We start from the raw sequence: 24,744 nt of genomic DNA, 5'->3' as shown, positions 1-24,744 counted from the left end.
GTGGTCCGTTTTTAACCGCCTCCTAGGCACCTGCTGGCATTAAGCACTGGGCGCAGGCCTGTTTATGTAAAAAACACAAAGTGATGTACCTAGTGGTTAGAGATGATCGAATCACTTTGTTTGATCAGTGCTCCGCTCATCAAGCCAACTGCCTTTTAGTGCTGCTCCACTCCCTGCCACTCCTCCCAGTATGCTGGGAAAAGCTGAATCCAATCCTGGGGAACTTCTCCCATTTCCCAGGATTGGATCCAGCTTTTTCCCGCCACCTGGGGTGGAGTGGGCAGGGAGCAGAGCAGCACTTAAAGGTAGTCAGCTTGATGAGCAGAGCACTGATTTAACAAAGTGATTCGCTCATCTCTACTAGTTATACATTTGCTTTTAATTGTCACTGTTGGTATAATGTTTAAAAATTAATTCAAAAGTCGATGTGAAATAAAACATATCTGCAATATATATTCATTATTATTATTTTTCTTTTTTGTTGTTATCATTAAAAACACGGCACATCCTGTGTTCTGACTTTTTCTTTTTCAAAGTCTAAACACAGGAAGTCCAGTGTATCCCAGGCCATCTGAGCGCTCACAGTGAGAAGACATGTGAAGTCATGTGATTGACGGACACATTGAGCCGTCACTCTCTGTACTGGTCGGGACTTCATGTGTTTAGTCTCTTTTTTTTCAACCAACACAAGACTATAAATCTGCCTCCAGGAGACTGGACCTGGATTTCTGGTAAGTACAGCTTTGTTTTACAGCATGAGAACATCAAAAATAATGACTGTATATTGCAAACTTGCTTTATATCACATTTACTGTTGATTTAGATTTTGAAAGTTATAACGACTGGTACACTTTAATAAAGGGACTCTAGTAATATCATTAAAGAGGTTCTCCACCAAAATGTAATTTGTAGAATGGTCTGGCACATGGCCTGACAATTTTACTTATGGGAACGATGTGATTTTCCGATTACAAGGTGTATAAGAATGTTTAAGTCTATGATTGCAGAAAAGCTCTGATAGATTCACTGCATTGTTTCTTACAAGATAAAGCTCAGACTAGTGCAGTAGCTATAGTCTCACTCCTGACCCTCCATGCACATGCACTCTTAGCTCAGCTGATCATACATGTGTTTTCAATGGAGAGAGGCAGCATACACTTCTATCAGACTCCTGTGGTGGTGGCTTATCTCCTCTTGGCATGTTGAAATCCCTGTGTCTGATCCTTCTGTTCAAAAACATCATGTCTGAAGAAGTCCAGAGCCAACCATACACATTTGGTAGTCAGCCGATGCCACCAAAAAAGTCACAGTCCACCAACAGTCATCTGCTCTATATGACCATTATTTTTCTGTCAATTTATACATAGGGACTAAGTGCTGTAAATTTCTCGATCCTTAAAGACCATCTTATTGTTGTATAAACTCAGCAAGGAGAAGTGTCCAAAATTGTCCTCCGATACAGAGGGCTAGATTACCAGTGAGAAGTTTATAGTGGGTAATAGTAGTGGTGACCAGGAAACTCATGTTTGACCACCCGACTGGTGTCATCCTGGCAGTGATGAAAGAGTGAGGGGTCTGCACTCAGATTTCCAGGTTGCCATATTCTATTGAAGTGTATATGTTGGTATGACGGTATGGTAGCCGAGTTTCCTTTACAGTCATCTTTAAGCACAGTGCTGTATACGAAGGTCTCCACTGGACTTGGATTGGGTCCTATGATGTCCCATCGGTCTCACTTTCTGATGTGTAATACTCCACCTCTAACTGAGAAGACTTTTTTTTCCTCAGGGCTCCTTTTCTAAAAAGACAAAAAGTATTAATTGCCATACGAACATATCAAGGTGATCAATGCATTGTACAAGGAGGGAGACAGACGGCAGTCACAGAAGACAATAGACATTACAATCTAAAGCTCCTATTACACAGGGCGATTCAGAGGAGCAAGCAAGTGCCGACCTGTCAGGCTCCTCGTTCCCTACACACGCCGACTGCGAGCAGGTAAGAGCTGGGGGGCTGCGGGGAGCTGCCTAGGCAATGGTTAAATCATCTGGGCAGCACATAGAAGACCCCCGCTCCTGTGGCATGGGGGATGGCAGCAGATCGCTGCCAGGCTGATCATTTGTGCATGTTGGCTGACCGTTGTCTTCTGTTACACAAAGCGATTATCGGCCAATAAGGACGATAATCGCTTCATGTAATAGGGCCTTAAGGTGTATAGGGCCGTCCTTACTCTATAGTATCAACTATTCAATACACAAGGGTGTTCGGGTCCTGCACCTTACCTGCGGCCACGGTCATTGCTGTTAGAAACTTTTCTTTTTGTTTTTGCTTGGACTCCGTTCAATAGGATCTGTTCCTGGGCAGAAAGAAAATGCATTATAAGACTGGAACATGTCTGAAAATTATAGCCTTATGTGACTAACATCATAACCTGAGATCATACATTATAAGTCACAGCGAGTCGGGGACTGAAGCACGGAATCAAACATTTCTTTTAGAGATTGTGAGGGTGTGAACACAACCAACCAACCGAAACTTCTGACATGTCTCTGTGAGATTTTTCTAGTAATATGGATACTTTAAAGGGAAACTGACCACACGGATATACATATGAAAGTGCTAACAGTTTACCGTTCTCTATCCAACATTCAGTGCATAGGTACCTTATCTTTCTCCTCCGATCCAGCATATTCCCAAAAATCTTTAATTTCCAGGTACAGTGCCACAGAGGCGTGTCTGTGATCAAGGCTCAGTCATCATGTGACACCCATGGGAAACCCCCCCCCCCCCCGCCTCCTCTGACAAAGACCGATAGGCCGCAGATCTTGGGCTCAGTCGAAATATCACACTCACCATCCTTTTGTTTCTTGGCGCAAATACAGTTTGATCTTCTTGGTCTCTGGTAACTTCAGGGTTCTACTGTGCGTGTGCCGGCACTAACAGGCGAACACTAAAGCACGATCTCCCCTCCCTCTAGCGCGGTCAGTGCCAGCGTATGCGCAGTAGAACTCTGGAGTCCCCAGAGATTAAGAAGATCAAATTGCACATGACCCAGGAAAAGAGAGGATGGTTCATGCGTGATATTAAATGCCTGCCTATCAATGCAGGCTTTCTAGACTCCGTAGCAACCAGAATGCCTAGATTTCGAAGTTCCATAGTTTTAGAGTCTTAAAGGCTGTAGCTAGATGACAAATGCCCCTGCTCCTGGGTTTAGCTATGCATGCGTGCGCTCTCAGGGGAATAAGCCGCCGCCAGATACCTATAGCAGTATCTTTTTAAAGAACAAACAGATGAGACATGTTGAAATTCAACGGTCCGATTCTTTTTTTTTTCCAACATCTTATCTCAGGGAACAATTGGGAAACCCCGGTACATATAGATACACAATAGATGGTCGGCCTGTTTGTCTGACATCCATCTAATGTAAGAAGATTCCTTTCTATCAGCAATCCATTGCTTTATGTTCATCATATAGTAAAATATATTGTTCTAGATATCCTAGTGATAATGATCAATTGTTCTAGATTCTTCATGTAGTAGATTGTTCTAGAATCTATAAGTATGGAGGCGTTACTTATCTAGATCACGTTCATTATTAGTGGGTATTGATGCAGATATCCTAGTGTGAACATGACACTGTCCTAGACCCCTAGTTATCAGGGTACCGTTGTTCTAGACTCCCTAGTATCAGGGATTCAATAATGTTTTTGCACTCCCTCGTAGATCCTGATTGTATGATTTCTTTTAGCACCTCAGAATGTGAATAAAGATCTTATAAAGTGGAACTTACATTGTCGTGGGTCGGGGAAGATCCATCAAGGTCTTTTGAGTTGTTGTCTCCTGGTGGTTCCTCTGTTTTTACATAAAAAGTCAGTTCTTAATAAGATATGACATTATAATAGAGAAAGGTTATAATATACAATGAAGTCTCTGCAAAGCTTGCTATGTGGCTGTCATATGTATACAGCTACAGTAAGTAATATCAGTATGTAGTGTGAGGCTACAGGCAGTACATGGCGTCTTCCCTCAGCTGGTATCAGGTTGGTATCCAGCATAATCCATCTTCCTCTCCTCTATTTATATGTGGATCATCAGGCAACTAGTGTAGCAAAAATGGCACAACGATTATACAACGCTGCAGGCCATGTTAGTACTATGTACACCCAATGATAGCAGGCCTTCTATATAAGTGTCCCTGTCTAGTAATCAGCTGTCAGCCGCAGATCTACTATTAAATGGAGAGATGGGCAGCTGACAGCCTATGATTTTTTGGGCATGTCAGAACGACCGAATCAGGTGACAAATGAGCTTGTCCATTGGCTGATCATAAACCATATTACACAGGGCGATATTAGCCTGTTCGGCCAGGTATTGCCCTGTGTAATATGGCCTCTAGCTATGATGCATTGCTTTAAAGCAGGAATGTGGAACCTTCAGCCCCCCCAGCTGTTGCAAAACTACAATTCCCATCATGCCTGGACAGCCAAAGCTTTAGCAGCTCGCTTTTGGGCCATCGCTATGACACATCCAGCTGAAAATTGTTGTCAGCAAGTAGCAGTCCCTAATTCATTGCTACTTACTATGATCGGTCGGTGACGGCTGCTCGTCTTGTAAATTTTGCACATTGATCTTGAAAGGAGAAACAGGGATATCTGTTATTATACAACTTATTAGTCACATAATATCATGCATGTAGTTAAGGTTTACTACGACAGCCCCTCTACTTCTACCATTATAGTGACTATGGATGCCCCCACTCAGGATCCCCTTCTATGAGAGCTGCTATGTATCAGTAGTTGCTGCTCGGTATGACCCTGTATTACATGGACGGCTATTTAGCTGACAGTAAATCCCAATTTCAGGAGCCAGCCCCCTGTCAATCATGTTAGTACATAGAGGCCTATAGGTATTTTATGCAAAAATATATGCAAAGCAGCTTTCTGATGCCATCTTGTGGAGGTTGCTTTCCCTTTAAGAAATCTCAGGACATGACTGAGAATGTAAGCCAAGTCTCAGAAGGGGAGTTCTATTCTTAAAGTACACCTGTCGCCATTTTTTTTTCCTTAAGAAATCAACAGGGCAATATACACAGGCAATATACTTTATACTTATTATTTATTTATTTTATACTTTATTTTTTTTGTTTTCTATGTTTAAATCAATGTTATACATATGCCCAAACTGTGCTCCATGCTCCCTCCATGCAGATATTTGGTCTTTTCTTTGTTCAAAAAAAGAGACCAAACACAGGAAGTCCCTTTCCTCTGTGCCCTTATTTATCATGCAGGTTGTATATCAACTGAGGGCAATTAGCTTAGGCTAATTTTATTATCAGCTTTGCAGTTTATCAGGAGACAATGCTCATTGTTATGCAACAATTCAGTCAGTATAATGTCACTGTGTGATTACAGAGGTAACCTCTGTGACAGGAGAGCTGACCATACAATGCAAGCACCCCCAGGATTCTCTGCTACTCAATATGGACACAAAGCAGTTGTACACATGCGCAGTGAAGAGGGACACCTTTTAAAAAGTATGTTGCAAAACTTCTTGCGATCACAACCCACTTTAGGGTGCGTTCACATGTAACGTTGTGGGTTGTGCATCAGTTACGTGTGAAAGCACCCTTAAAAAGAATTCTAGAGAAGTGGTATCAAAAAGTTTCTTTGCATATCCATCTTCCCAGAATTCCCAGTGAAGCATAATCGGCCTATAAATCTCCCCACATCCTTATGACGCTCTCCTCAAGGAGAAACATTAACCCTTTGGTCCCATGGTGTAAAAGTGAAATGGTGTCATCCTACCCATTCCCTATGCTGGAGGTAGGAGAGTGCGGGAATGGCTGGGGAGTCTGCCAATACGCTGCACCAAGGTTCTGGTGTGGCTGTAATTTTTCATTAGGTGACAGAGATGGATCTCCACATTCCTGCGGTCACCACTATAATAAAGTAGAAGGGCTGGTGGTGGATATCGCCTCCAGCACTTCCTCTCTGCCGCACTTCATGGGAACAGTCCCCTTTGTTTTAGTTGTGTTAAGGGATGACGGTAAGGGGGGGGGGGAGACATTGTCCCCTTGCCGTAGGTGGTCTCTAAAAGCGTGCCATAACATTGCCCACCCTCTATTACACATGATCTGCTGGGATTACTTACCTCCTGGGAGCTGCGGGAAGAAAGTTCATCCGCATCAGAGGACTGGAGGGGACACAAAGACACAAGTTATTTCATGTCCGCAGCTGTAAATCACCTATCGTCTCTACACAGGAATGCATTGTCACATAGTTATCCAGTGTCATCCAGCTGTAACTAAACCCGCCATAATGCCCAGAGGATCATGGGCCTTGTAGTACAAAGATCATGCAGACCTATGGTTTATATATGCATGGAGCCCTTGTATACAGCTTATAAGCCTATGTATTATAATGGTCGGCAGTGTACTCCAGAACACCTATTGGTTTCCAGAATATCTAGAAAAGCCATAAAAATAATATGTATAGATCCAATATATTAGTCCAGCATAGTCCACCATAAGGGGCATCACCTAGCTTTCCCATAGACTTATTATGCATCAACAGTGTGTAATATTGTATAACTTCAGAACTGTATATGTTACTAACCACTAAGCTGGATTTAAAAGGGAATATGCCTATGCTTTTGCTCTGTTAACAGCATTTAGAGATATGCTTTACAGCAGCCCAACGAACATTGAGACTCATTGACTTCTATAGGAGATTTTTCTAGGCATGCTCTGTGGCCAATGCAAGGAGGGGAGGAGACCAAGCTCTGACCATCACCTATCATAAATAGGCTGATCTATATACTGGTGTAACCTATCACTGTTATCCTGCCTGTGATGATAAGGAGGGCACTGCTGGAAAGTGATCTGTATACAACATGAAGGCTCATCTTACTATTAGGCTTAGTGGCCAGAATGAAAACTAAAAGATTTTAGGATTATTTTTAATTATAGATATTAAAATATAAAACATAAAAACTTATTTTAAACAGTAATTTCTGAAGATGACAAATTAAATTTAAGAAATAGCAGATTTCATGTTATTTATCAGATTTCCCAGCATTGCCCTATTGGTTGCCCGAGCATGCTAAAACTGATACTTTGTGTTCTATGTTATGCCCAGTAAAGACCCTGAGGGGGCGGAGCATGACCCAGGAATTCTGCATACATGTGTCATGCTCCGCCCCCTGGACCAGGTAAAGCAAAGTTTTACCCAAAGTGATGCACTTACACTCTCTTTTTAATGATGGTTAAAATATGATCATTTCCACCAATGCTCGCACATTGCAAAAAAATAATAATCTACAGTACTACATATGAAAAAGTCATTTATTTATCTCTTTATAAAAAAAAAGTTAACAATTATGAATAGAGAACAAATATGACATCAAAACAAGGAGGTTAAGGAATCCGAAGAAGATTCTAATGCCCGGAATGACATGACAATAAGTCATACAGAGTAATGAATTATACACAGGTACATGGCGGATGCTTTCCATCACCCAATATGGCGGCCTGTATGAATACATGCATGTGGTAAGATGTTGTCTTTGCTTGGCTAGGCTGGTTGAATACAGTCAAAAGGGTTGACTTGTCATGTATACTAAAATGTATACTATGATGTTCTGCAGCGGCTATAGTGTGTATTATACTGTTCTGATATACCCTAGGACAGGGGTAGGGAACCTTGGCTCTCCAGCTATTGCAAAACTACAACTCCCATCATGCCTGGACAGCCAAAGCTAAAGCTTTGGCTGTCCAGGCATGATGGGAGTTGTAGTTTTGAAGAGACAAGTAGAAATGCTGCTCCTCTCTGTATAATCATCAGATTTAATAGCAGCTTAAAACCTATGCACACAACTTAGTTATTTTCTCATAGATGTAGTGTAATAACACCTGGCAGCCAGAAGGTGTCACTGTAGTTTCTGCAATTTATACAGCAGCTTTCTGACATTTGTATAGAATCAGACTGTGTTCTTCCATCCTCGGAAATAACATCCACCCCACGACTGAAATCCTGGACCCAAATACTGCTAATAATATTACTGAGGGTTTATGTATTCTGTACCAGCGCTGGCGAGTCCGTCCTTTTCAGCTTGGTCTCCAGAGCTAACAGTTTCCCCTCGCTCCTGAACAGCTGAATTTGAAGGTCGTCGTTCTTTTCCCCAAGTTCTCGGATCTGCTTCCTGTACAAGTCCTTCTCTGTCAGACACTTGGTGTACTGCGCATAGAACTGTTCTCTTGTTGCAAGGGCCTGGGACAAGGTATAGAAAAGATTGCCAGAAGATGAGGTACTTTGTAGGATCACATCCAGAGAGTACTAACCCCATAGCAACAAGTTACCTTAAAGTGTAAATGTCAATTAATTATCTTTTTTTGTTGTTGTTGCAGAAATCAATAGTACAAGCGATTTAAAAAAACTCTCTTATAGGTTTTATTAGGCAAAAAAAAGCCTTTCTGTACTCATAATGCTGTTTTCCAGCCTCCCCCCTCACTTCTTATCTGTGTATTATCAGGCAAATCAGTCTTCATTACAGAGGAGCAAAGTGAAGATGGGTCCATTATAACCTCTGGAGGGGGAGGGGCCGAGGGGGATGAGTGAGCAGGAACCACCCCTCTGTTTGTAGACTGTCTGGGCACATAAAATGCTGGATTAAAAGGTCAGTGCTTATCTGGGAGCTTGGTAAGAGAAGAATTAAGGATGTAGTGTTTTGCAGAGCTGCCTTTTCTTCTCTCCTGCTCACTCATCCCCTCGGCCCCTCCCCCCTCCATAGACCATAATAGACACAAAAATCCTGCTTCTTCTGAAGTGAGGGGGGAGGTAGGAAAATGGCTTTTTGAGTACAAAAGTAAACTCTTTTGCTAAATAAAACCTGTTGCAGAGTTTTAAATTGTTGGTACTATTGATACATTGATACACACTAATGACATTTACACGTTAAATAGATTGTGCAGGGTTAAAAAAAAATAGGCTATTTTTTCCAGCACAGTGCTCTGTGTGACCATGGATTTTGACTGATACTTTTGCTCAGCTCCATTGATGAAAAGACAGTGCAAAACAGTGTGAACTGGTTCTTACAAGATGAGTCGGTGACTTACCTGGTTTCGCTCGCTACACACCTCCTCCAGCTGCTGGAGTATGGCTTCTATGCGTTCTTTGTACATTTTGGAATCTTTCTTCAGCGTGGTACACTGCAGTTCTAGAACTTCCTTCTCTTCTAAGTACTGAGGACAATAGATACTCATTTATAACAAATGCGGCCTACTCCAAGAGGTTTCACTGTATAGTATAAGAGAAGGATGAAGGGGATGCAGCACTGGTGTAGGTCGCACTGACTGCAGTAGTGACTGCAGGGAGCTGCATCTGGACCCATTCACTTCAATGGAGCTGTACTGTAGTTCCCTACATAGCCAGTGTCCAGTGCACTCCTTTGCAGGGGATGCAGTGCTACATCCCCCTTATTCTCAGGATCAGTGGGGTCTCAGAGGTCGGACCCCAATCATAAAGCATATGCTAGGGATGGAAAGACTAAACAAGTAAAAGCTGATACTATAATGGGCCTCATGTGATCAGTAGGGATCAGCCACCTTATCTCGGAGGTCCTCAGCTTGTCTCAGGCTCATCCTCAGCGAGTAGATGTTATTCACCGATTCCTGATGCTGCTCCAGGGCCTGCCTGCGGTCGTTCTGTAGATCCTGGATGTAGAATTTAGTCCTCTCCCCCGACATATAAGATGAATTCTAAAGCAGGTATAAAATAAGGATTCATCAAATAACGTTAAAAAACCTTTGACATGTCATATAAATCACAGTTTGGGTGTTCAGGCCCCACTGATCACTAGAAAAAGCTTGAGAGAAGCACTAGGCTGAGTGCTTCTCCCCCCTCATTGCAGGAGATGGATTCAAAAGTCAGTCTATAGAGAGCCTATATCCTGTAGTAAGACAAAGAGAGCAATGAGCCAGGGAGAGAAGTGCACAGCTAGGCTCTTCTCCTGTTCTGTCCTAGCAATCAGGATGAGACAGGTGTCTAAATGTAAAAAAAAAATACATGGTATATGTAAATTATAAGGAGTTGTCATGTAGTTGGTGCAGTAGATCAGGTCCACCCTACCTGGACAGAATTATCTAGATCCTGGAGTCTGGCCTTCAGAAGATCGTTCTCTCTCTGCAGTTCATAGATGACGTCCTGACTCGGTCGCTTTTCTATTGCGTTTTTTAGCTTCAGGGTCTGTTTCCTCTCCAGCTTGCAGTCGTCCTCCGCCTTCATCAGCTTGTGCTTCAGCTGCTCTATCTGCATTAGGTTGATGGAAGAAAGAAGCACAAATCTTGTGACCATAGGATATCATAGAGAGAGGGACCAAGACACTCCATGTGATATGATATCTACACTCTATACAATGTCCTGTCTGCAAGGGGAAATGGAATGTCACTGCAAACAATTGGCATCAATTAAATGACTTCAAGTACCAGTAAGTTGTATAGAGTTGTAAATTACTTCTATTAAAAAAAAAATCTCAAGTCTTCCAGTACTTATCAGTTGCTGTATGTCCTGCGAGAAGTGGTGTATTCTTGCCACACTGACATAGTGATCTCTACTGCCACCTCTGTCCATGTTAGGGACTGTCCAGAGCTGAAGAGGTTTTCTATGAAGATTTGCTACCGCTCTGGACAGATCCTAACATGGACAGAGGTGGCAGCACAGAGCACTGTGTCAGACTGGAGAGAATACACCACTTCCTGTAGGACATACAGTAGCAGATAAGTACTGGAAGACTTGAGATTTTTAAATAGAAATAATTTACAATTCTGTATAACTTTCTGGCACCAGTTGATTTGAAAGAAATACATTTTCGCTGGAGTAACCCTTTGAATGCATCTGCAAGAGCAGTACTTCTAAACTCTAGTCTTCATGGCCACCAACAGGTCATGTTATGAGGATATACCATACAAAGAACACCTGTGAGAATACCTGATGCACTGAGTATAATTACATCACTTGTAAAATTCTAAAGGAAATCCTCAAAACATGACCTGTTGGTGGCCATGAGGACTGGAGTTAAGAAGCACTGTGCAAGAAGTCATCGTTCTTTACATACAGCTGTAATAGAACACTCTTCTCTACAACCAATCATTAGAGAGCACTCTCCTCTACAACCAATCATTAGAGAGCACTCTCCTCTACAACCAATCATTAGAGGGCACTCTCCTCTGTAACCAATCATTAGAGAGCACTCTCCTCTACAACCAATCATTAGAGGGCACTCTCCTCTGTAACCAATCATTAGAGAGCACTCTCCTCTGTAACCAATCATTAGAGAGCATTCTCCTCTACAACCAATCATTAGAGGGCACTCTCTTCTGTAACCAATCATTACAGAGCTCTCTCCTCTACAACCAATCATTAGAGGGCACTCTCCTCTGTAACCAATCATTACAGAGCCCTCTCCTCTACAACCAATCATTAGAGGGCACTCTTCTCTACAACCAATCATTAGAGGGCACTCTCCTCTACAACCAATCATTAGAGGGCACTCTCCTCTACAACCAATCATTAGAGGGCACTCTCCTCTACAACCAATCATTAGAGGGCACTCTCCTCTACAACCAATCATTAGAGGGCACTCTCCTCTACAACCAATCATTAGAGGGCACTCTTCTCTACAACCAATCATTAGAGGGCACTCTTCTCTACAACCAATCATTAGAGGGCACTCTTCTCTACAACCAATCATTAGAGGGCACTCTCCTCTACAACCAATCATTAGAGGGCACTCTCCTCTACAACCAATCATTAGAGGGCACTCTCCTCTACAACCAATCATTAGAGGGCACTCTTCTCTACAACCAATCATTAGAGAGCACTCTCCTCTACCTGTAGCAAATATAAGCCAATACTTGATGTCTACACTGTTGACTTTAACCAACCTCTAGCTGTAACTCTCGGTTCTTCATGAGTGCGGTATTCCTCTCGTCGCTCTGGCGGGCGTACTTCATGGCCAGGTCGTAGTTCTCATCCTTGTACTTCTTGAGCTCTTTGTTTAGGTTGTCCACCTCGTCTTTCATCTTGAGGACCCTCTCCTGGTGTTTCTTCAGCTCGCTGTCCTTGACCTGCACCTGCCGAATGATGTCCTCCTTCTGCTGGACTACAGAGTGCAGCTCCTTATATTTCTGCCTCTCCTCCTGAATCGTCATCTGAAGTTTTAACATTTCGTTCATGAGGAGCTGGGTGAGGCTGGATTCACCTGCCGTATCTGAACAATGGAAAAAACATAAAAGAATCAGATCGGTGCATTGGTCAGTCTTGTCCATACAATGGGATTCTAACCACTTTCTAGGACAATGACTCTATAAGGTTATCATTATATTTGGAGTCTGAGATTTAAACCTTAAGGGGATTTTTCAGGACTAGAAAAAGGGCAGCTACTTGCAAAAACAGCGCCACCACAGGTTGTGTGTGGTATTACAATTCAACTCAATTCACTTCAATAAAAGTGAGTTGCAAACCCCACACCCACTGCTGTTTCTGGAAGAAAGCAGCCGTCTTTTTCTATGCCTGGACAACCCAAGAAGTTGTCCATTGTCTGAAAAACATGGGAAACATGGGTACTCCCCCCCCCCCCCCCCAAAAGAAAAAAGAAAAAAATACAACACACTACCATGGCTTCCGACAGGCCCTTTAAGAGTGAGCAATTTCATCCACAGGAATCGCTGTGTCATGCAGATCTGTTTTAGGTGTGGTGATGCCAGCTCATGGAAAGCCTGACATCATACCCGGCAATATGAAGCATATGATTATGTGTAACCCTTCATCATACTTATCATACATACTTCTCTACTGTTTTCATCACAGCTGCAGGGACAGGGATATGATCTGTGTTACCCATCGGTTACAATAAGTGTTCCCCATCTGATGCTAAAAACATGGCTCCTCTACTTACAGGTTCATACTTCAATGAACATTAGGTACCTGCAAATGTCACTTGTCTTGGACAATCACATCCCTAACTATGTTAACTTCTACTGGATTGCAGTTAGCTCTCAGGTGGCAGAACCTCATGTACTCCAACAACCACCTGCTTGTTCAGTGTCTGTACTGAGAATGTTGTATGAATAGTGTGGGGTTTAGACCATGTACTATATGGTATTCTGGTGTAGAACATTTACGTGTATTTACAGTGCTGGAGTAGTGTGGAATGGTACATTAGGGTGTGATGTGTGCAGCAATAAGCGTAAATGCAGCTGCGGCTGATGCTCAGAGTACATGGAAGTAAACAAAGCAAGCAGGGACAGGAAAAGCATTACCTATGATCATAGAGAAAACACGCGTGGGCTCTTTTCCAGTGATCTTCATGTACAAGTGAGGATAATAGAGTTCAAGGCTTTCAAGGAATGCGCTGTATCCTTTACACCCGGTTTTCTGGAGAATATCCAGCAACACACCTGTATGGAGGAATGTGGGGGCTGTCAGTACAGAGAGGGGTATGACAATACTAGAATATTCAGCAACATGTAGACGGTAAAATCCCTTTAAGTTCTAGGCCAGGGATAGGGAATCTTTGGCCCTCTCCAGCGGTTACAGCAAAACTACAACTCCCATCAAGCTAAAGCTTTGGCTGTCCAAGCATGATGGGAATTGTAGTTTTGCAACAGCTGGAGGACTAAAGGTTTCCTATCCCTGGTCTAGACCATAGCTGTTTTTTCCCTCCAAAAACATCTATCTGTTCTAGTCATGTGATATAAAGTGTAAAGTACTCACTGGATGTCATAGTCAACATAGAACTCACCGACTTTCCTCTTGCGGATGACCAGGCTGGGGTCATTAAACACTTTCTCTTCATCATCGCTGTTAAGGACGCGGCACTGGCGGAGGTACGGGGTTATCCGGTTAGGATCTATAATGGAAATCAGCTTGACCCGGAAACAATCCAGTCTATTCCAACACTCCTCATCTTCATCTTCAGACATGATGGTTATATGTCAAAAAGCAAATACCTAAAGAAAAGCAAAGAGATTATTCTGTGATGGTCCAACCATGACTAGTAAATTGTTACGAAACTGTCCAGAGCAGTAGCAAATCCCCATAGAAAACCTCTTCTGCCCTGAACAGTTCCTGACATAGACAGAGGTGGCAGCAGGGAGCACTGTGTCAGACTGGAACAAATACACCACTTCCTGCAGGACATAAGTATTGGAAGACTTGAAATTTTAAAGTAAACCATATATGTATGTATGTATAACCAGTTGATTTAAAAACTTTTCTCTTCTCCAGAGTACCCCTTTAAATATGTTCTGCATACGGAAGTCAGTAATAAAACCAGTGAAGCAAAATCCTGGTGATTGCTCCTGGAAATTAAAATTCTTATCACTTATAGATGTGCAGAAGATTTATAGCTCTGTATCAGGAAAACAAAGCTCCAACCATTATAAACATCTATCAGTACAGAATATGTTGGACCATAGTGGTATAAGGTCTTAAAGTGTCCTCGTCACACAGACATATCAATAGTTTGGATTGGTGGAAGTCTAAACATCCCAACCAATCGCTAGCTAGAGCCATGGCTACACAATAGACTGCAATAGACTGTCTCAATTGTAAGGGTACTATTACACGGAAAGATAATCGTCCCTATCTGTCCGATTATCGTTCCGTGTAATAAAGACAACGATCAGCAGATGATCGTTGTCATCGGCTGATCGTTGATATAGGTTCTGACCTATAATCGTTGGGCGCCGACCGCGCACTGCTAGGTGTAATAGCGGTGCGAGGCTGACGATATGTGCTTCTCCCCGGGTCCCGCTCGCTCCGGCTTCACAGCAGCTTGTCTCAGCTGACAGGCCGCTCGGCCAATCACAGGCCGGTACCGGGACACAGTGGAGAGCCCTGTGTAATATTGGCCCGTGTAATAGGCCCAGTAAAAGAGTGCCACTCTAGCAGATTAGCGCTCGATTACAGGTATTATCGGGCCCCCATCGGCCCATGTAATACCACCCTAAGTCTATGGAGCCTGTAACCTGCAGTGAAGAGAGAGACCATTGATTGGGATTTCAGCACTGAGACCCAGACCAATCAAAACTAAAAACTTTAAAGTGACAGTGACACAATAAAATTGTGATAAGAAAACTGTAAAGTTCCAACAACTTCTGCAAATTAAAAGTCACAATGCAGAACTCTGGATGACCTTTGGCCTGCAGAATCAGCAAAAAAATTTAAAAGAAACTACCCACAAAGTGAGAAATGTCCCTGTTAAGGCTGATTCAGCTTTTTTAGCATTTTTGAAATTACAGTATTTTTCACACAGCCGTGACAATGAGTCTTAGGCTGGAAACACACACAGCGGTTTTTTTTTGTTTTTTCTGGCTTTGGCACAAAAACTGCAGTGGCGGTTTTTCAAAAAACTGCTCGTGTGTTTTCAGCCTTAAAGTTTAGCGAGGACGTGACCTCTGGAGCCATGCTGGGGGTTATATTAGGGAATGGCGTTTTCCTTAGGCCGAATTCACATGTTCCACACGGAACACGGATGTGGAATGCCTGTAACGGACTACCACCCCCTCACCTCCCCCTCCCAGGCAGCATCTGTGATAAGATAATGGGAGCGGGGGAGCTGTATGCATATGCCACCTCTGTCCATGTCAGGAACTGTCCAGAGTAGTAGCAAATCCCCATAGAAAACCTCTCCTGCTCTGGACAGTTCCCGTTATGGACAGAGGTGGCAGTAGAGAGCACTAGAGTCAGACTAGAAAGAATTCACCACTTCCTGCAGAACATACAGCAGCTGCTAAGTACTGGAAGACAAAATATATAAACTTTCTGACTAGAGATAAGCGAATATACAGTATTAATGAAGCAAAGCGCTTTGTCACAATCCGCTTTCTGCTTGACAGGCTGCTGGCTTTGAACTTTGTGTCGCTCCACTTGTCTGGAAAAGCTGGATCCAGTCCTGGGAAATTTCTCCCAGTTTCCCAGGACTGGATCCAGCTTTTCTAGGCACCCGGAGCAGCAGGGAGTTCAAAGCCAGCAGCCTGTCATGCCGACAGCCGATGGTAACAAAGTGTTTTGCTTCATTAATACAGTGTATTCGCTTATCTCTATTTCTGACACCAGTTGATTTGAAATCGCCCTTTTTTTTCTTTCTCTGGAGTATCCTTTTAAAGGCATTGGGGAGATTTATCAAACATGGTTTAAAGTGAAACAGGCCCAGTTGCCCCTAGCAACCAATCAGATTCCACCTTTCATTTTCCAAAGAGTCTGTGAGGAATGAAAGATGGAATCTGATTGGTTGCTAGGGGCAACTGAGCCAGTTTCACTTTACACCCTGTTTGATAAATCTCCCCCAATATTGTATTTCTCCATGTGCCCAGTTTGTATATACGGACATTATAGTTGAGGGCTGTGTATTACATGGGTAACCATTCATTTTGGCGGCAGACATGGAACTAAAGAAGCAGGAATTGCTGGTTCAGGTTGTTGTCATCTATGTACGGTATGTGCAGTGTAACAGTATACATACCCTATGAATAGATATCAATGCACACATCTACTTTGCATTGATCCTTTAACCCTTGGGTAAAATTCCTTCAATACTGATCCGCACTCAGTTGACCTTTACGGCCAGAGTAATGCTATGTTGTTACTGTGCTACGCACATACCTGATATAACACTTCCCTTTTGCAGACTTTAACCTAAGTCTCCAATAAAGATTTATTTTTGGATGCATGAAACGTGCTTTCTACGTCACGGCCCCGGCAGCCGATGCTCGGTAAACACAGGCTTACAGATAATGCAGACTACAGTGAACAATAGAGCTGGCCATAGACATTCGCTCCCTGGCTCCTGTACTGCCATGTCTGGCAGGGAGGCCTAATAATAGTGATAGGTTCCCTTTAAGGACTCACACAAATGGCCACGTCTCTGGCAGCCGAAAGACAAGGGATTAAGCATAGGATGCCAAGATAAATTGTATCATCAATTATACCACATCACTTGTGACTCATTGCACTGGATCTGAGGCTCGTAAATGGTTTATATCCATTGTTATGACTGGCGACCTGTAATGGTTAGGTGCCATGTTCTTCTTCTGCTGATGAGCAAACATGTGCATGCGGTTCAATGTGGTTACATGGGGCACTGGTTCCTTGAAGGTCTTAAAGGGGTTATCCCTTGAAAAAAACATGGCCGCTTCTTCCATAAACAGCAACACTCCTGTCCGCAGTTTGGGTGATTGGGGTTTTGTAGCTCAGTTCCATTGAAGTGAATGGAGCTGAATTATAATACCACACACATCCTGAGGACAGGGCTGGCGCTGTTTCTGCAGGAAAGTAGCTGTGCTTTTTCTGATCCTGGATAACCTCTTTAGGCTGACCTTACACATTAGATAAATCTGCATTTCCTGACGGCAAAACATTGACACATCTTGCTGGGCGGGGAAACAATCCATGACATTCCTTCCCCAATTTGCGGACGTGTGAATGCCCCCTAAGGGCCCTATTCCACCGGACGATTATCGTTTGCATAATCGTTAACGATTAACGATCTCAAACGACCGCTATTGCGAAAGACCTGAAAACGTTCAGTCATTTCCATGGAACAATAATCGTTACTTATGATCGTAATTGCGATCGTTTTTCTTCGCTATTTATTCGCTATTGCGTTCGTATCTATTGCGAACGCCCGAACGATGTCTTATTCAATGCGAACGATTTGCGAACGAGCAACGATAAAAATAGGTCCAGGTCTTATAAAGCGATCAACGATTTCTCGTTCGGTCGTTAATCGCTAACTGCATTTTAACCGAACGATTATCGTTTAGATTCGAACGATTTAACGATAATCTGAACGATAATCGTCCGGTGGAATAGGGCCCTAAGGCTATGTTCACACAATGTACCTTCTGTACTAATTGTGGCCGTTGTTGCCGATTTGCAATAACGCCGTGATTTATACAAAACTTACATTACACTGCAGTCAATGGGATCCCGGCCGGAGCGTATACTCATAGTGTGTTCAACAGCGGCGGCACAAGCCTGACAGGTCACACAATGTGTTCAATGGTGAATTGTGCCCACATCCCAATTCAATAGAATTAAAGTTTATCCCGGCCGGTACTGATAAATTTTACTGAGGCCGGCCATTCTGTGACACGGCCGGGTCACAGAATGGCCGGTGACTTACATAGTGTGAAACCGGCCTAAAGCTCCACATATACCTTTTAAGGGTACGTTCACACTTACCGGATCCGCAGCTGATTTTCTGCTGCGGATCCGCAGCAGATTTCATTTAATTAACTGAACACAGAATCAAATCTGCACCATCAAATCTGCTGCGGATCCTGTAGGTGTGAACGCACCCTAAAGCTGTTGACTGATTCAGGTAAGTTCAGCTTGTATAACTGTCTGCTCCTGCTGCAATTAGTAAATTCAGCTGACATTTCTCCAGCACCACGATGTAACCGATATAGTAACAGATGACCTATCCCTGTCCTGACACAGAAGAGCATTTCTGGTAATAATACAAACAGGTCATTATTAGAGGTGACGACATCTGATTCACGCGCACTATAATTGCCAATGTAATTTGAGCCCATCCCATAATTTTCTGTATAAATATATATTAGTTTAAAGTGGTTGTTAAGGTTAGAAAATCACTTTTCATACACCCCATTAGAGAATTCTGCAAGTTTTCCCCTATTCGGGATCTTCAATTTTTGACCAGATTAGAGAGTGGTTATAAAGAGTGCACCTTGCTCTGGAGGACTTGTCCCATCCTTTATTACACAAACATCCCTTGATGTGACGCTTATTTCCGCCCGTGCCGGCGCTGCCATAGACACTATTCTGTGCACGGGCGAATTCCGCGTTCCGTCGAAAGAATTGACATGTCACTTCTTTCGACGGAACTTGGAATCCGCCCGTGCACAGAATAGTGTCTATGGCACGGGCGGAAATGCGCGCCGGCGCGTGCGGGGACGAGCGACGGAATACGCCGCGGGTTATACACGGCAATTCCATAGTGTGCACGCACCCTTACTGTCAGGTTTCACCACAGATAGGTTTCACCAGGGGGACGCTTTGTGATCTGCTTGTTGGAGAGATGGGGACATTACAGCTTGGCAGCTAATAATAACAATGGCTGACTATGGACAAGCTGAGACGGTCAGGGTGGAGGGCCCTGATATAAATTTCTCAAGGGGGGGCACAGAGACTTTAGTTACACAATACTAAACTTGCGCAATTGAAGCTTCCAGAGAAAATCGTAGAGGTTTACGATTTGGCTATTTCCTACCTTGGCAGGGGGAAAGTCGATGGGACTCAAGATAATCACATTCCATTCATTTCAATGGAAGACGTGCAATATTTCTGTTACAAAAAATAGCCGTGCAACCAAACTGCATTGCAAAGTTGCATGCTGGAATCCTGTAGCATCAACCCAATGAAGAACCCCCTGCACATAACATAGTAAGATATACCTGCAGACCTATGTCAGCATGGACGGCTATGGCTGGTGATGTCACTGGCATAACATTATTATTCCAAGTAGCAATGAATAGAAATCCTGATAACATCTAGATAACCGGGTGTTAATTCCTACATCAATGTGTTCTTACTGCTAAGCAAACATTCTTTTACTCAAAGGTTACGACCTATAAGAAGAAATTCCACTGAATATTCGGTTACCCTTGTAGAGCACACAGGTTCGTCCCTTTTCACAGCCACTTACACTTTTTCCATTTTGCTTCCATTGTGTTATTCCATCACCATTGTGTCTGTCTTCATGGTCGACCTACAGTCCTATTCATCTTCATACCATGACTTGATTTATAGAAGGTTGCAAACTGCAGGCAGATTGCAACCCTACTATGATATCTTTATGTTTGCAAGGTATTCAATCTCTATGTGGCGTCACTGGTCATAGAAGGATTGAATACCCTGCAAACATGGAGGTATTGGGATGGGTACAAGCCTGATATTACTGGGGAATCCTAACCTTTTTTTTTTTCTGGTTTGATTACAACAGCATCTAAGGGGTTAAACGGCCGGGATTCAGATTATTTTAGATCTTGATGTTAGCTGTCAGACATTGTGGGGGCAGGAAGGGGTTAATACAATAATTAGGTAAGGGAAAATTGCCCTTAGGGAGAAAAAAAAAAAAACCACGCCAGGAACATTTCCACTAAACAGACCGGTTATCAATGGAAACATTTCCAGGTAGCTTTCCTTCTATGCAGCTACTTTCCCCCATAGACAGCAATGGAAGCCTGGCACAGCTGTACTAGAGATGATCCAATTGCAGCCCTGCAGACAGATGGTATTCTTCTATCCAAACACAAAGACTTCACCTTCAGGCTAATTTCTAGTTGTAATGTATAGCTTTGTAGGTGGAACCACTTCTCATTGAGGAAATAGTAAGATCAATAACAAATTGGGTTGATAAGTGATGGTTATGCTGCGTTTACACAGACAGATTTATCTGACAGATTTTTTTAAGCCAAACCAGGGAATGGATTAGAAAAGAGGAGAAATCTCAGTGTTTCCTTTATGACCTGTTCTCTGTTTATAGTCTGTACCTGGTTTTGGCTTCCCAGATCTGTCAGATAAATCTGTCTGTGTAAACGCACCATTATGATGTCATTGTGGGTCAGAATGTTATCAATGTAATTTAAAGGGGTGATTCATCACTACAAAAACATGGTTACTTGCTACCAAAGACAGCACAGCTCTTGTCTCCAGTTTGGGTGCAGGTTTTGCAACTTAGTTCCATTGAAGTGAATGGAGTTAAAGGGGTTACCCAGCGCTACAAAAACATGGCCACTTTCCCCCTACTGTTGTCTCCAGTTTGGGTGGGGTTTTAAAACTCAGTTCCATTGAAGTAAATGGAGCTTAAAGGGGTTGTCCGGCGAAAAAAAATTATTCACAGAATAACACACATTACAAAGTTATACAACTTTGTAATGTATGTTATGTCTGTGAATGGCCCCCTTCCCCGTGTTTCCCCCCACCCACGCTAGACCCGGAAGTGTGGTGCATTATACTCACCGCATGTCGTGTCGTCCACGGTCTCCGATCGTCAGCAGTGACGTCTTCTTCGGGAGCTTGGCGGATCTTCCCGAGTGCCGGCCACCCTCTGCAGCGTCATCCGAAGCTCAGCCGCGATTGGCTGAGCATAACTGTGCTCAGCCAATCGCGGCTGAGCGGCTGATGACGCGGCCACGTCATCAGCTGCTCAGCCGCGATTGGCTGAGCACAGTTATGCTCAGCCAATCGCGGCTGAGCTTCGGATGACGCTGCAGAGGGCGGCCGGCACTCGGGAAGATCCGCCAAGCTCCCGAAGAAGACGTCACTGCTGACGATCGGAGACCGTGGTCGGCACGCGACAGGTAATGTATAGCGCACCACACTTCCGGGTACACGGGTGGGGGTGGTGGGACACGGGGAAGGGGGCCATTCACAGACATAACATACATTACAAAGTTGTATAACTTTGTAATGTGTGTTATTCTGTGAATAATTTTTTTTCGCCGGACAACCCCTTTAATTGCAAACTGCACCTGAACTGGAGACAACAGTAGAGGGAAAAGTGGCCATGTTTTTGTAGCGCTGGGTAACCCCTTTAATCTCTATTTACTTCAATGGAATTGAGTTTCAAACCCCACCTAATCAGGAGTGGTGCAAAAGTGGCCATGTTTTTGTAGCGCTGGATAACCCCTTTAATTGCAAACCGCACCTGAACTGGAGACAAGAGTGTTGTTCACCATAATTTTTTTCTTTCAAATGAAATAGTGCGAGAAAGTGTCAAAGATTTGTAATTTACGTCAACTAAAAAATCTCCAGTCTTCCAGTACTTATCAGCTGCTGTATGTCCTGCAGGAAGTGATGTGTTCTTTCCAGTCTGAAGCGCAGGAAGGGGTTTCTATGGGGATTTGCTACTGCTCTGGACAGTTCCTGACATGAACAGAGGTGGCAGCAGAAAGCACTGTGTCAGACTGGAGAGAAACCACCACTTGCTGCAGGACATACAGCAGCTGATGAGTACTGAGAGACTGGAGTTTTTTTTTTAAATAGATGTAAATTACAAATATTTGGCACCAGTTGATTTGAAAGATTTTTTTTTGTGAACAAACCCTTTAAGACCTAACAATGACTCCTTGTCACTTTAAACATTTGACATGTCATACGTGAGAAGTTTTGATTGGCCGAGGTCTGAGTGCTGAGTGCCAGTTGTTACATTGAGCCAGGAAAAGGGCTGGCCAATACTCTCCCTGACTTGCTGCAGGAGACACTACAATAAAGCTTATGGTCCTTTTACACGGAACGATTTATCGTTCGAATTTGCACGATAACGATCGAATTCGACCGATAATCGTACGTGTAAACGCAGCGAACGATCAAACGACGAGCGATAAATCGTTCATTTTGATCTTTCAACATGTTCTCAAATCATCGTTGATCGTTCGCAAAAAATTTGCAGATTGTTCAGTGTAAACAGTCTTTCAACGATTCCACCAATGTGTGAGATAGGCTTAAACGATCGCAAAACGATCGCATAGCGAACTTTCCGTACGATGTATCGTTCCGTCTAAACGCTGATCGTTATAAAAAAAAATTGTTCATTCAAAATCGTTAATCGTGCGATCGGGCGAATTATCGATCCGTGTAAAAGTACCATTAGCTTTTGCAGTGAAACAGAGGTTGTGGGAGAGAAGCGCTCAGCCACGTGCTTCTCCCGGCTCTGCATGATCATTGCTGGTGGTCTGAACACCCAGATCCCAACCAATCAAAACCTTTGACATGGGTTTGAAACAACCTATAATCCACTTATCACCAATATACCCTTCTAACCAGAACCCTTTATCTTAGATAAACCCTATAGAATGCCGCTCCCAGCAATACAACGTATAACAAAAGGCTGCAGATATCATTCACACATGTAGGTGAATATTACAGGAGGCTCTCACAGGCGGAGACCAGCACGTTATCATATAGCATGAGTTCAGCGGGTAACGTTGCACTCTTCTCTGTCAATAATAAAAGAGACACAAAGGACGTATTCACCGGATCTGGTATTCATACACAACATAAAGCCTTATCTAGAACCAAGTGACTTTTGTCTTGGATATACTCTTCAGGAGCCGGAAGCGTGCAACCAGGTATGAAAAGGTAGAAAGAACATGCAAGGCATTCAAATGGAGAGAAAAAAATTCTGCCTATATTTTACACTGAACACAGATGTAGCAGAGCTGAATGTGTCATTTAAAGGGGCACTCTGGCAAAAATCTGTTTCTTTCAGATCAACCGGGTTCAGAAAGTTATATATATATATATATATATTTATTTATTCGTAATTTACTTTTATTTCAAAATATCAATTCTTCCCATACTTATCAGCTACTGTATGTCCTGCAGGAAGTGGTGTATTCTTATTCTGACACAGTGCTCTCTGCTGCCACCTCTGTCCATGTCAGGAACTGTCCAGAGCAGGAGAGATTTTTATGGGGATTTGCTGCTGCTGTGGACAGAGGTAGCAGCAGAGAGCACTGTGTCAGACTGAATAGAAAACGTCATATCCCGCAGAACATACATCAGTTGATAAGTATGGGAAGACTTGAGATTTTTAAAGTGAAGTAAATGACAAATCTATATAAGTTTCTGAAACCAGTTGATCTGAAAGAAAAAGATTTTCACCCCCTTTAATTCTTTGCACTTGGTGATGCACCGTATTAACTCAGTAACAGATAATAGAAGAAGGTTAAGGGTGTGTTCACACTTGGAATTATTGAACACAAAACCAGAGAAGGATCTGAGAAGAGACGTTCCAGTCTTCTCTTTATAGGTTACCTCCAGTGTTGCTCTGTTCCTGGTTTTGTATTCAATAATTGCGAATAAATCCTGAACATGTGAACACACGCTTAGCTGCAATCCTGCGGAAAACCACAAATATTACTGTCATATCCTGGCGAGCCAGTAGTGCCAGATAACAAACTGAGCTCTGCTGTACCTGTACCTGGATTATCCCCAGGTATGTGTTACCTTTCTGCAGCAGGCAGTATCAGACAAGCTGGAAACTGACCTTAATGGAGGATTTCAGTGGCCTGGGCTCATCTGGACGTCCTGTCTTGTTCCATGTGAGAGGCTGAAGTCTGGTGCAGAGGTTATACACAACAGGGCTGGCGCAGGGAGGAGCAGTCTCACATCTACTTCCTTGTAGGCAGACACATTCCACCATGCAGATGCATCATCTGTCACAGTTCCTTGTAAAGGAAAAAAAAAATTTTTGCAAAATGGAGAGAAAAAAAATGCGCAAAATGGAGAAAAAAAACAAACACATATGCACTCACCTGGCACCAAGACTCCAAGCTGTTGACTAATGGTCCTAGCTATACAGATAGCCAGTAATCCCCCCAAAAATGAAAGTTCTAAAAAAGTTTGTGGCTGGAGGAAAGATCACCGTCTTTTCATCTGCTACATCCCCCATGGATGACTGAAGGACGTTAATATGGGAGCTGTGAGGTGAGTACCTTTTCTTTTTTTTTTTTTTTACATTGTGAGATACTTGTAAAAAAACAAACCTAAATGTAGAAATAATGTAAAAATATAATAATAATAATGATGATGATGGCGAGGATAAACGGTAGCTGAAATATCCCTTTAATAGTGGCTCTTAAAGGGGTTGTTCACAATTTTTTTTTCTTTCAAATCAACTGGTGCCAGAAAGTGCCAGAGATTTGTAATTTACTTA

The 24,744-nt window shown here is 43.0% G+C and overlaps 1 protein-coding gene across 3 annotated transcripts; it reads right to left on the bottom strand.

Annotated features, from left to right (window-relative positions):
- Positions 1 to 335: 335 nt before the first annotated feature.
- Positions 336 to 24,169, bottom strand: CARD9 (caspase recruitment domain family member 9). 3 transcript variants are annotated; one of them, XM_069986771.1, is made up of 13 exons: positions 24,076 to 24,169; positions 13,798 to 14,005; positions 13,316 to 13,453; positions 11,939 to 12,264; positions 10,125 to 10,304; positions 9,602 to 9,754; positions 9,113 to 9,238; positions 8,082 to 8,267; positions 6,151 to 6,192; positions 4,581 to 4,629; positions 3,791 to 3,852; positions 2,283 to 2,356; positions 336 to 1,798 (listed from the first exon to the last, which is right to left on the bottom strand). In XM_069986771.1, the coding sequence occupies exons 2-13, from the start codon at positions 13,976 to 13,978 to the stop codon at positions 1,714 to 1,716; spliced, it is 1,602 nt and encodes a 533-aa protein (XP_069842872.1). In that variant the 5' UTR covers positions 13,979 to 14,005; positions 24,076 to 24,169; the 3' UTR covers positions 336 to 1,713. The 3 variants fall into 3 exon arrangements, with proteins under 3 accessions (XP_069842872.1, XP_069842874.1, XP_069842875.1); XM_069986773.1 differs by having other exon boundaries at positions 2,283 to 2,350; XM_069986774.1 differs by lacking the exon at positions 24,076 to 24,169 and having other exon boundaries at positions 13,770 to 13,937.
- Between the last annotated feature and the right edge of the window lie 575 nt (positions 24,170 to 24,744).

This window comes from Dendropsophus ebraccatus, chromosome 10 (assembly GCF_027789765.1).
Source record: "Dendropsophus ebraccatus isolate aDenEbr1 chromosome 10, aDenEbr1.pat, whole genome shotgun sequence".
In the NCBI taxonomy this organism is placed as follows: Eukaryota; Metazoa; Chordata; class Amphibia; order Anura; family Hylidae; genus Dendropsophus; species Dendropsophus ebraccatus.
The sequence above is the reverse complement of the archived record's forward strand: the minus strand, read 5'-3'. Positions and strand labels throughout refer to the sequence as shown.

Coding starts and splice junctions, on each gene's coding strand:
- CARD9 (XM_069986771.1), bottom strand. CDS start 13,978: ATGTCTGAAGATGAAGATGAGGAGTGTTGGAATAGACTGGATTGTTTC. Junction 10,305..11,938: donor ACCGAGAGTTACAGCTAGAG/GTTGGTTAAAGT, acceptor AACCTAATGCAG/ATAGAGCAGCTGAAGCACAA. Junction 1,799..2,282: donor AGCAATGACCGTGGCCGCAG/GTAAGGTGCAGG, acceptor TTGTCTTTTTAG/AAAAGGAGCCCTGAGGAAAA.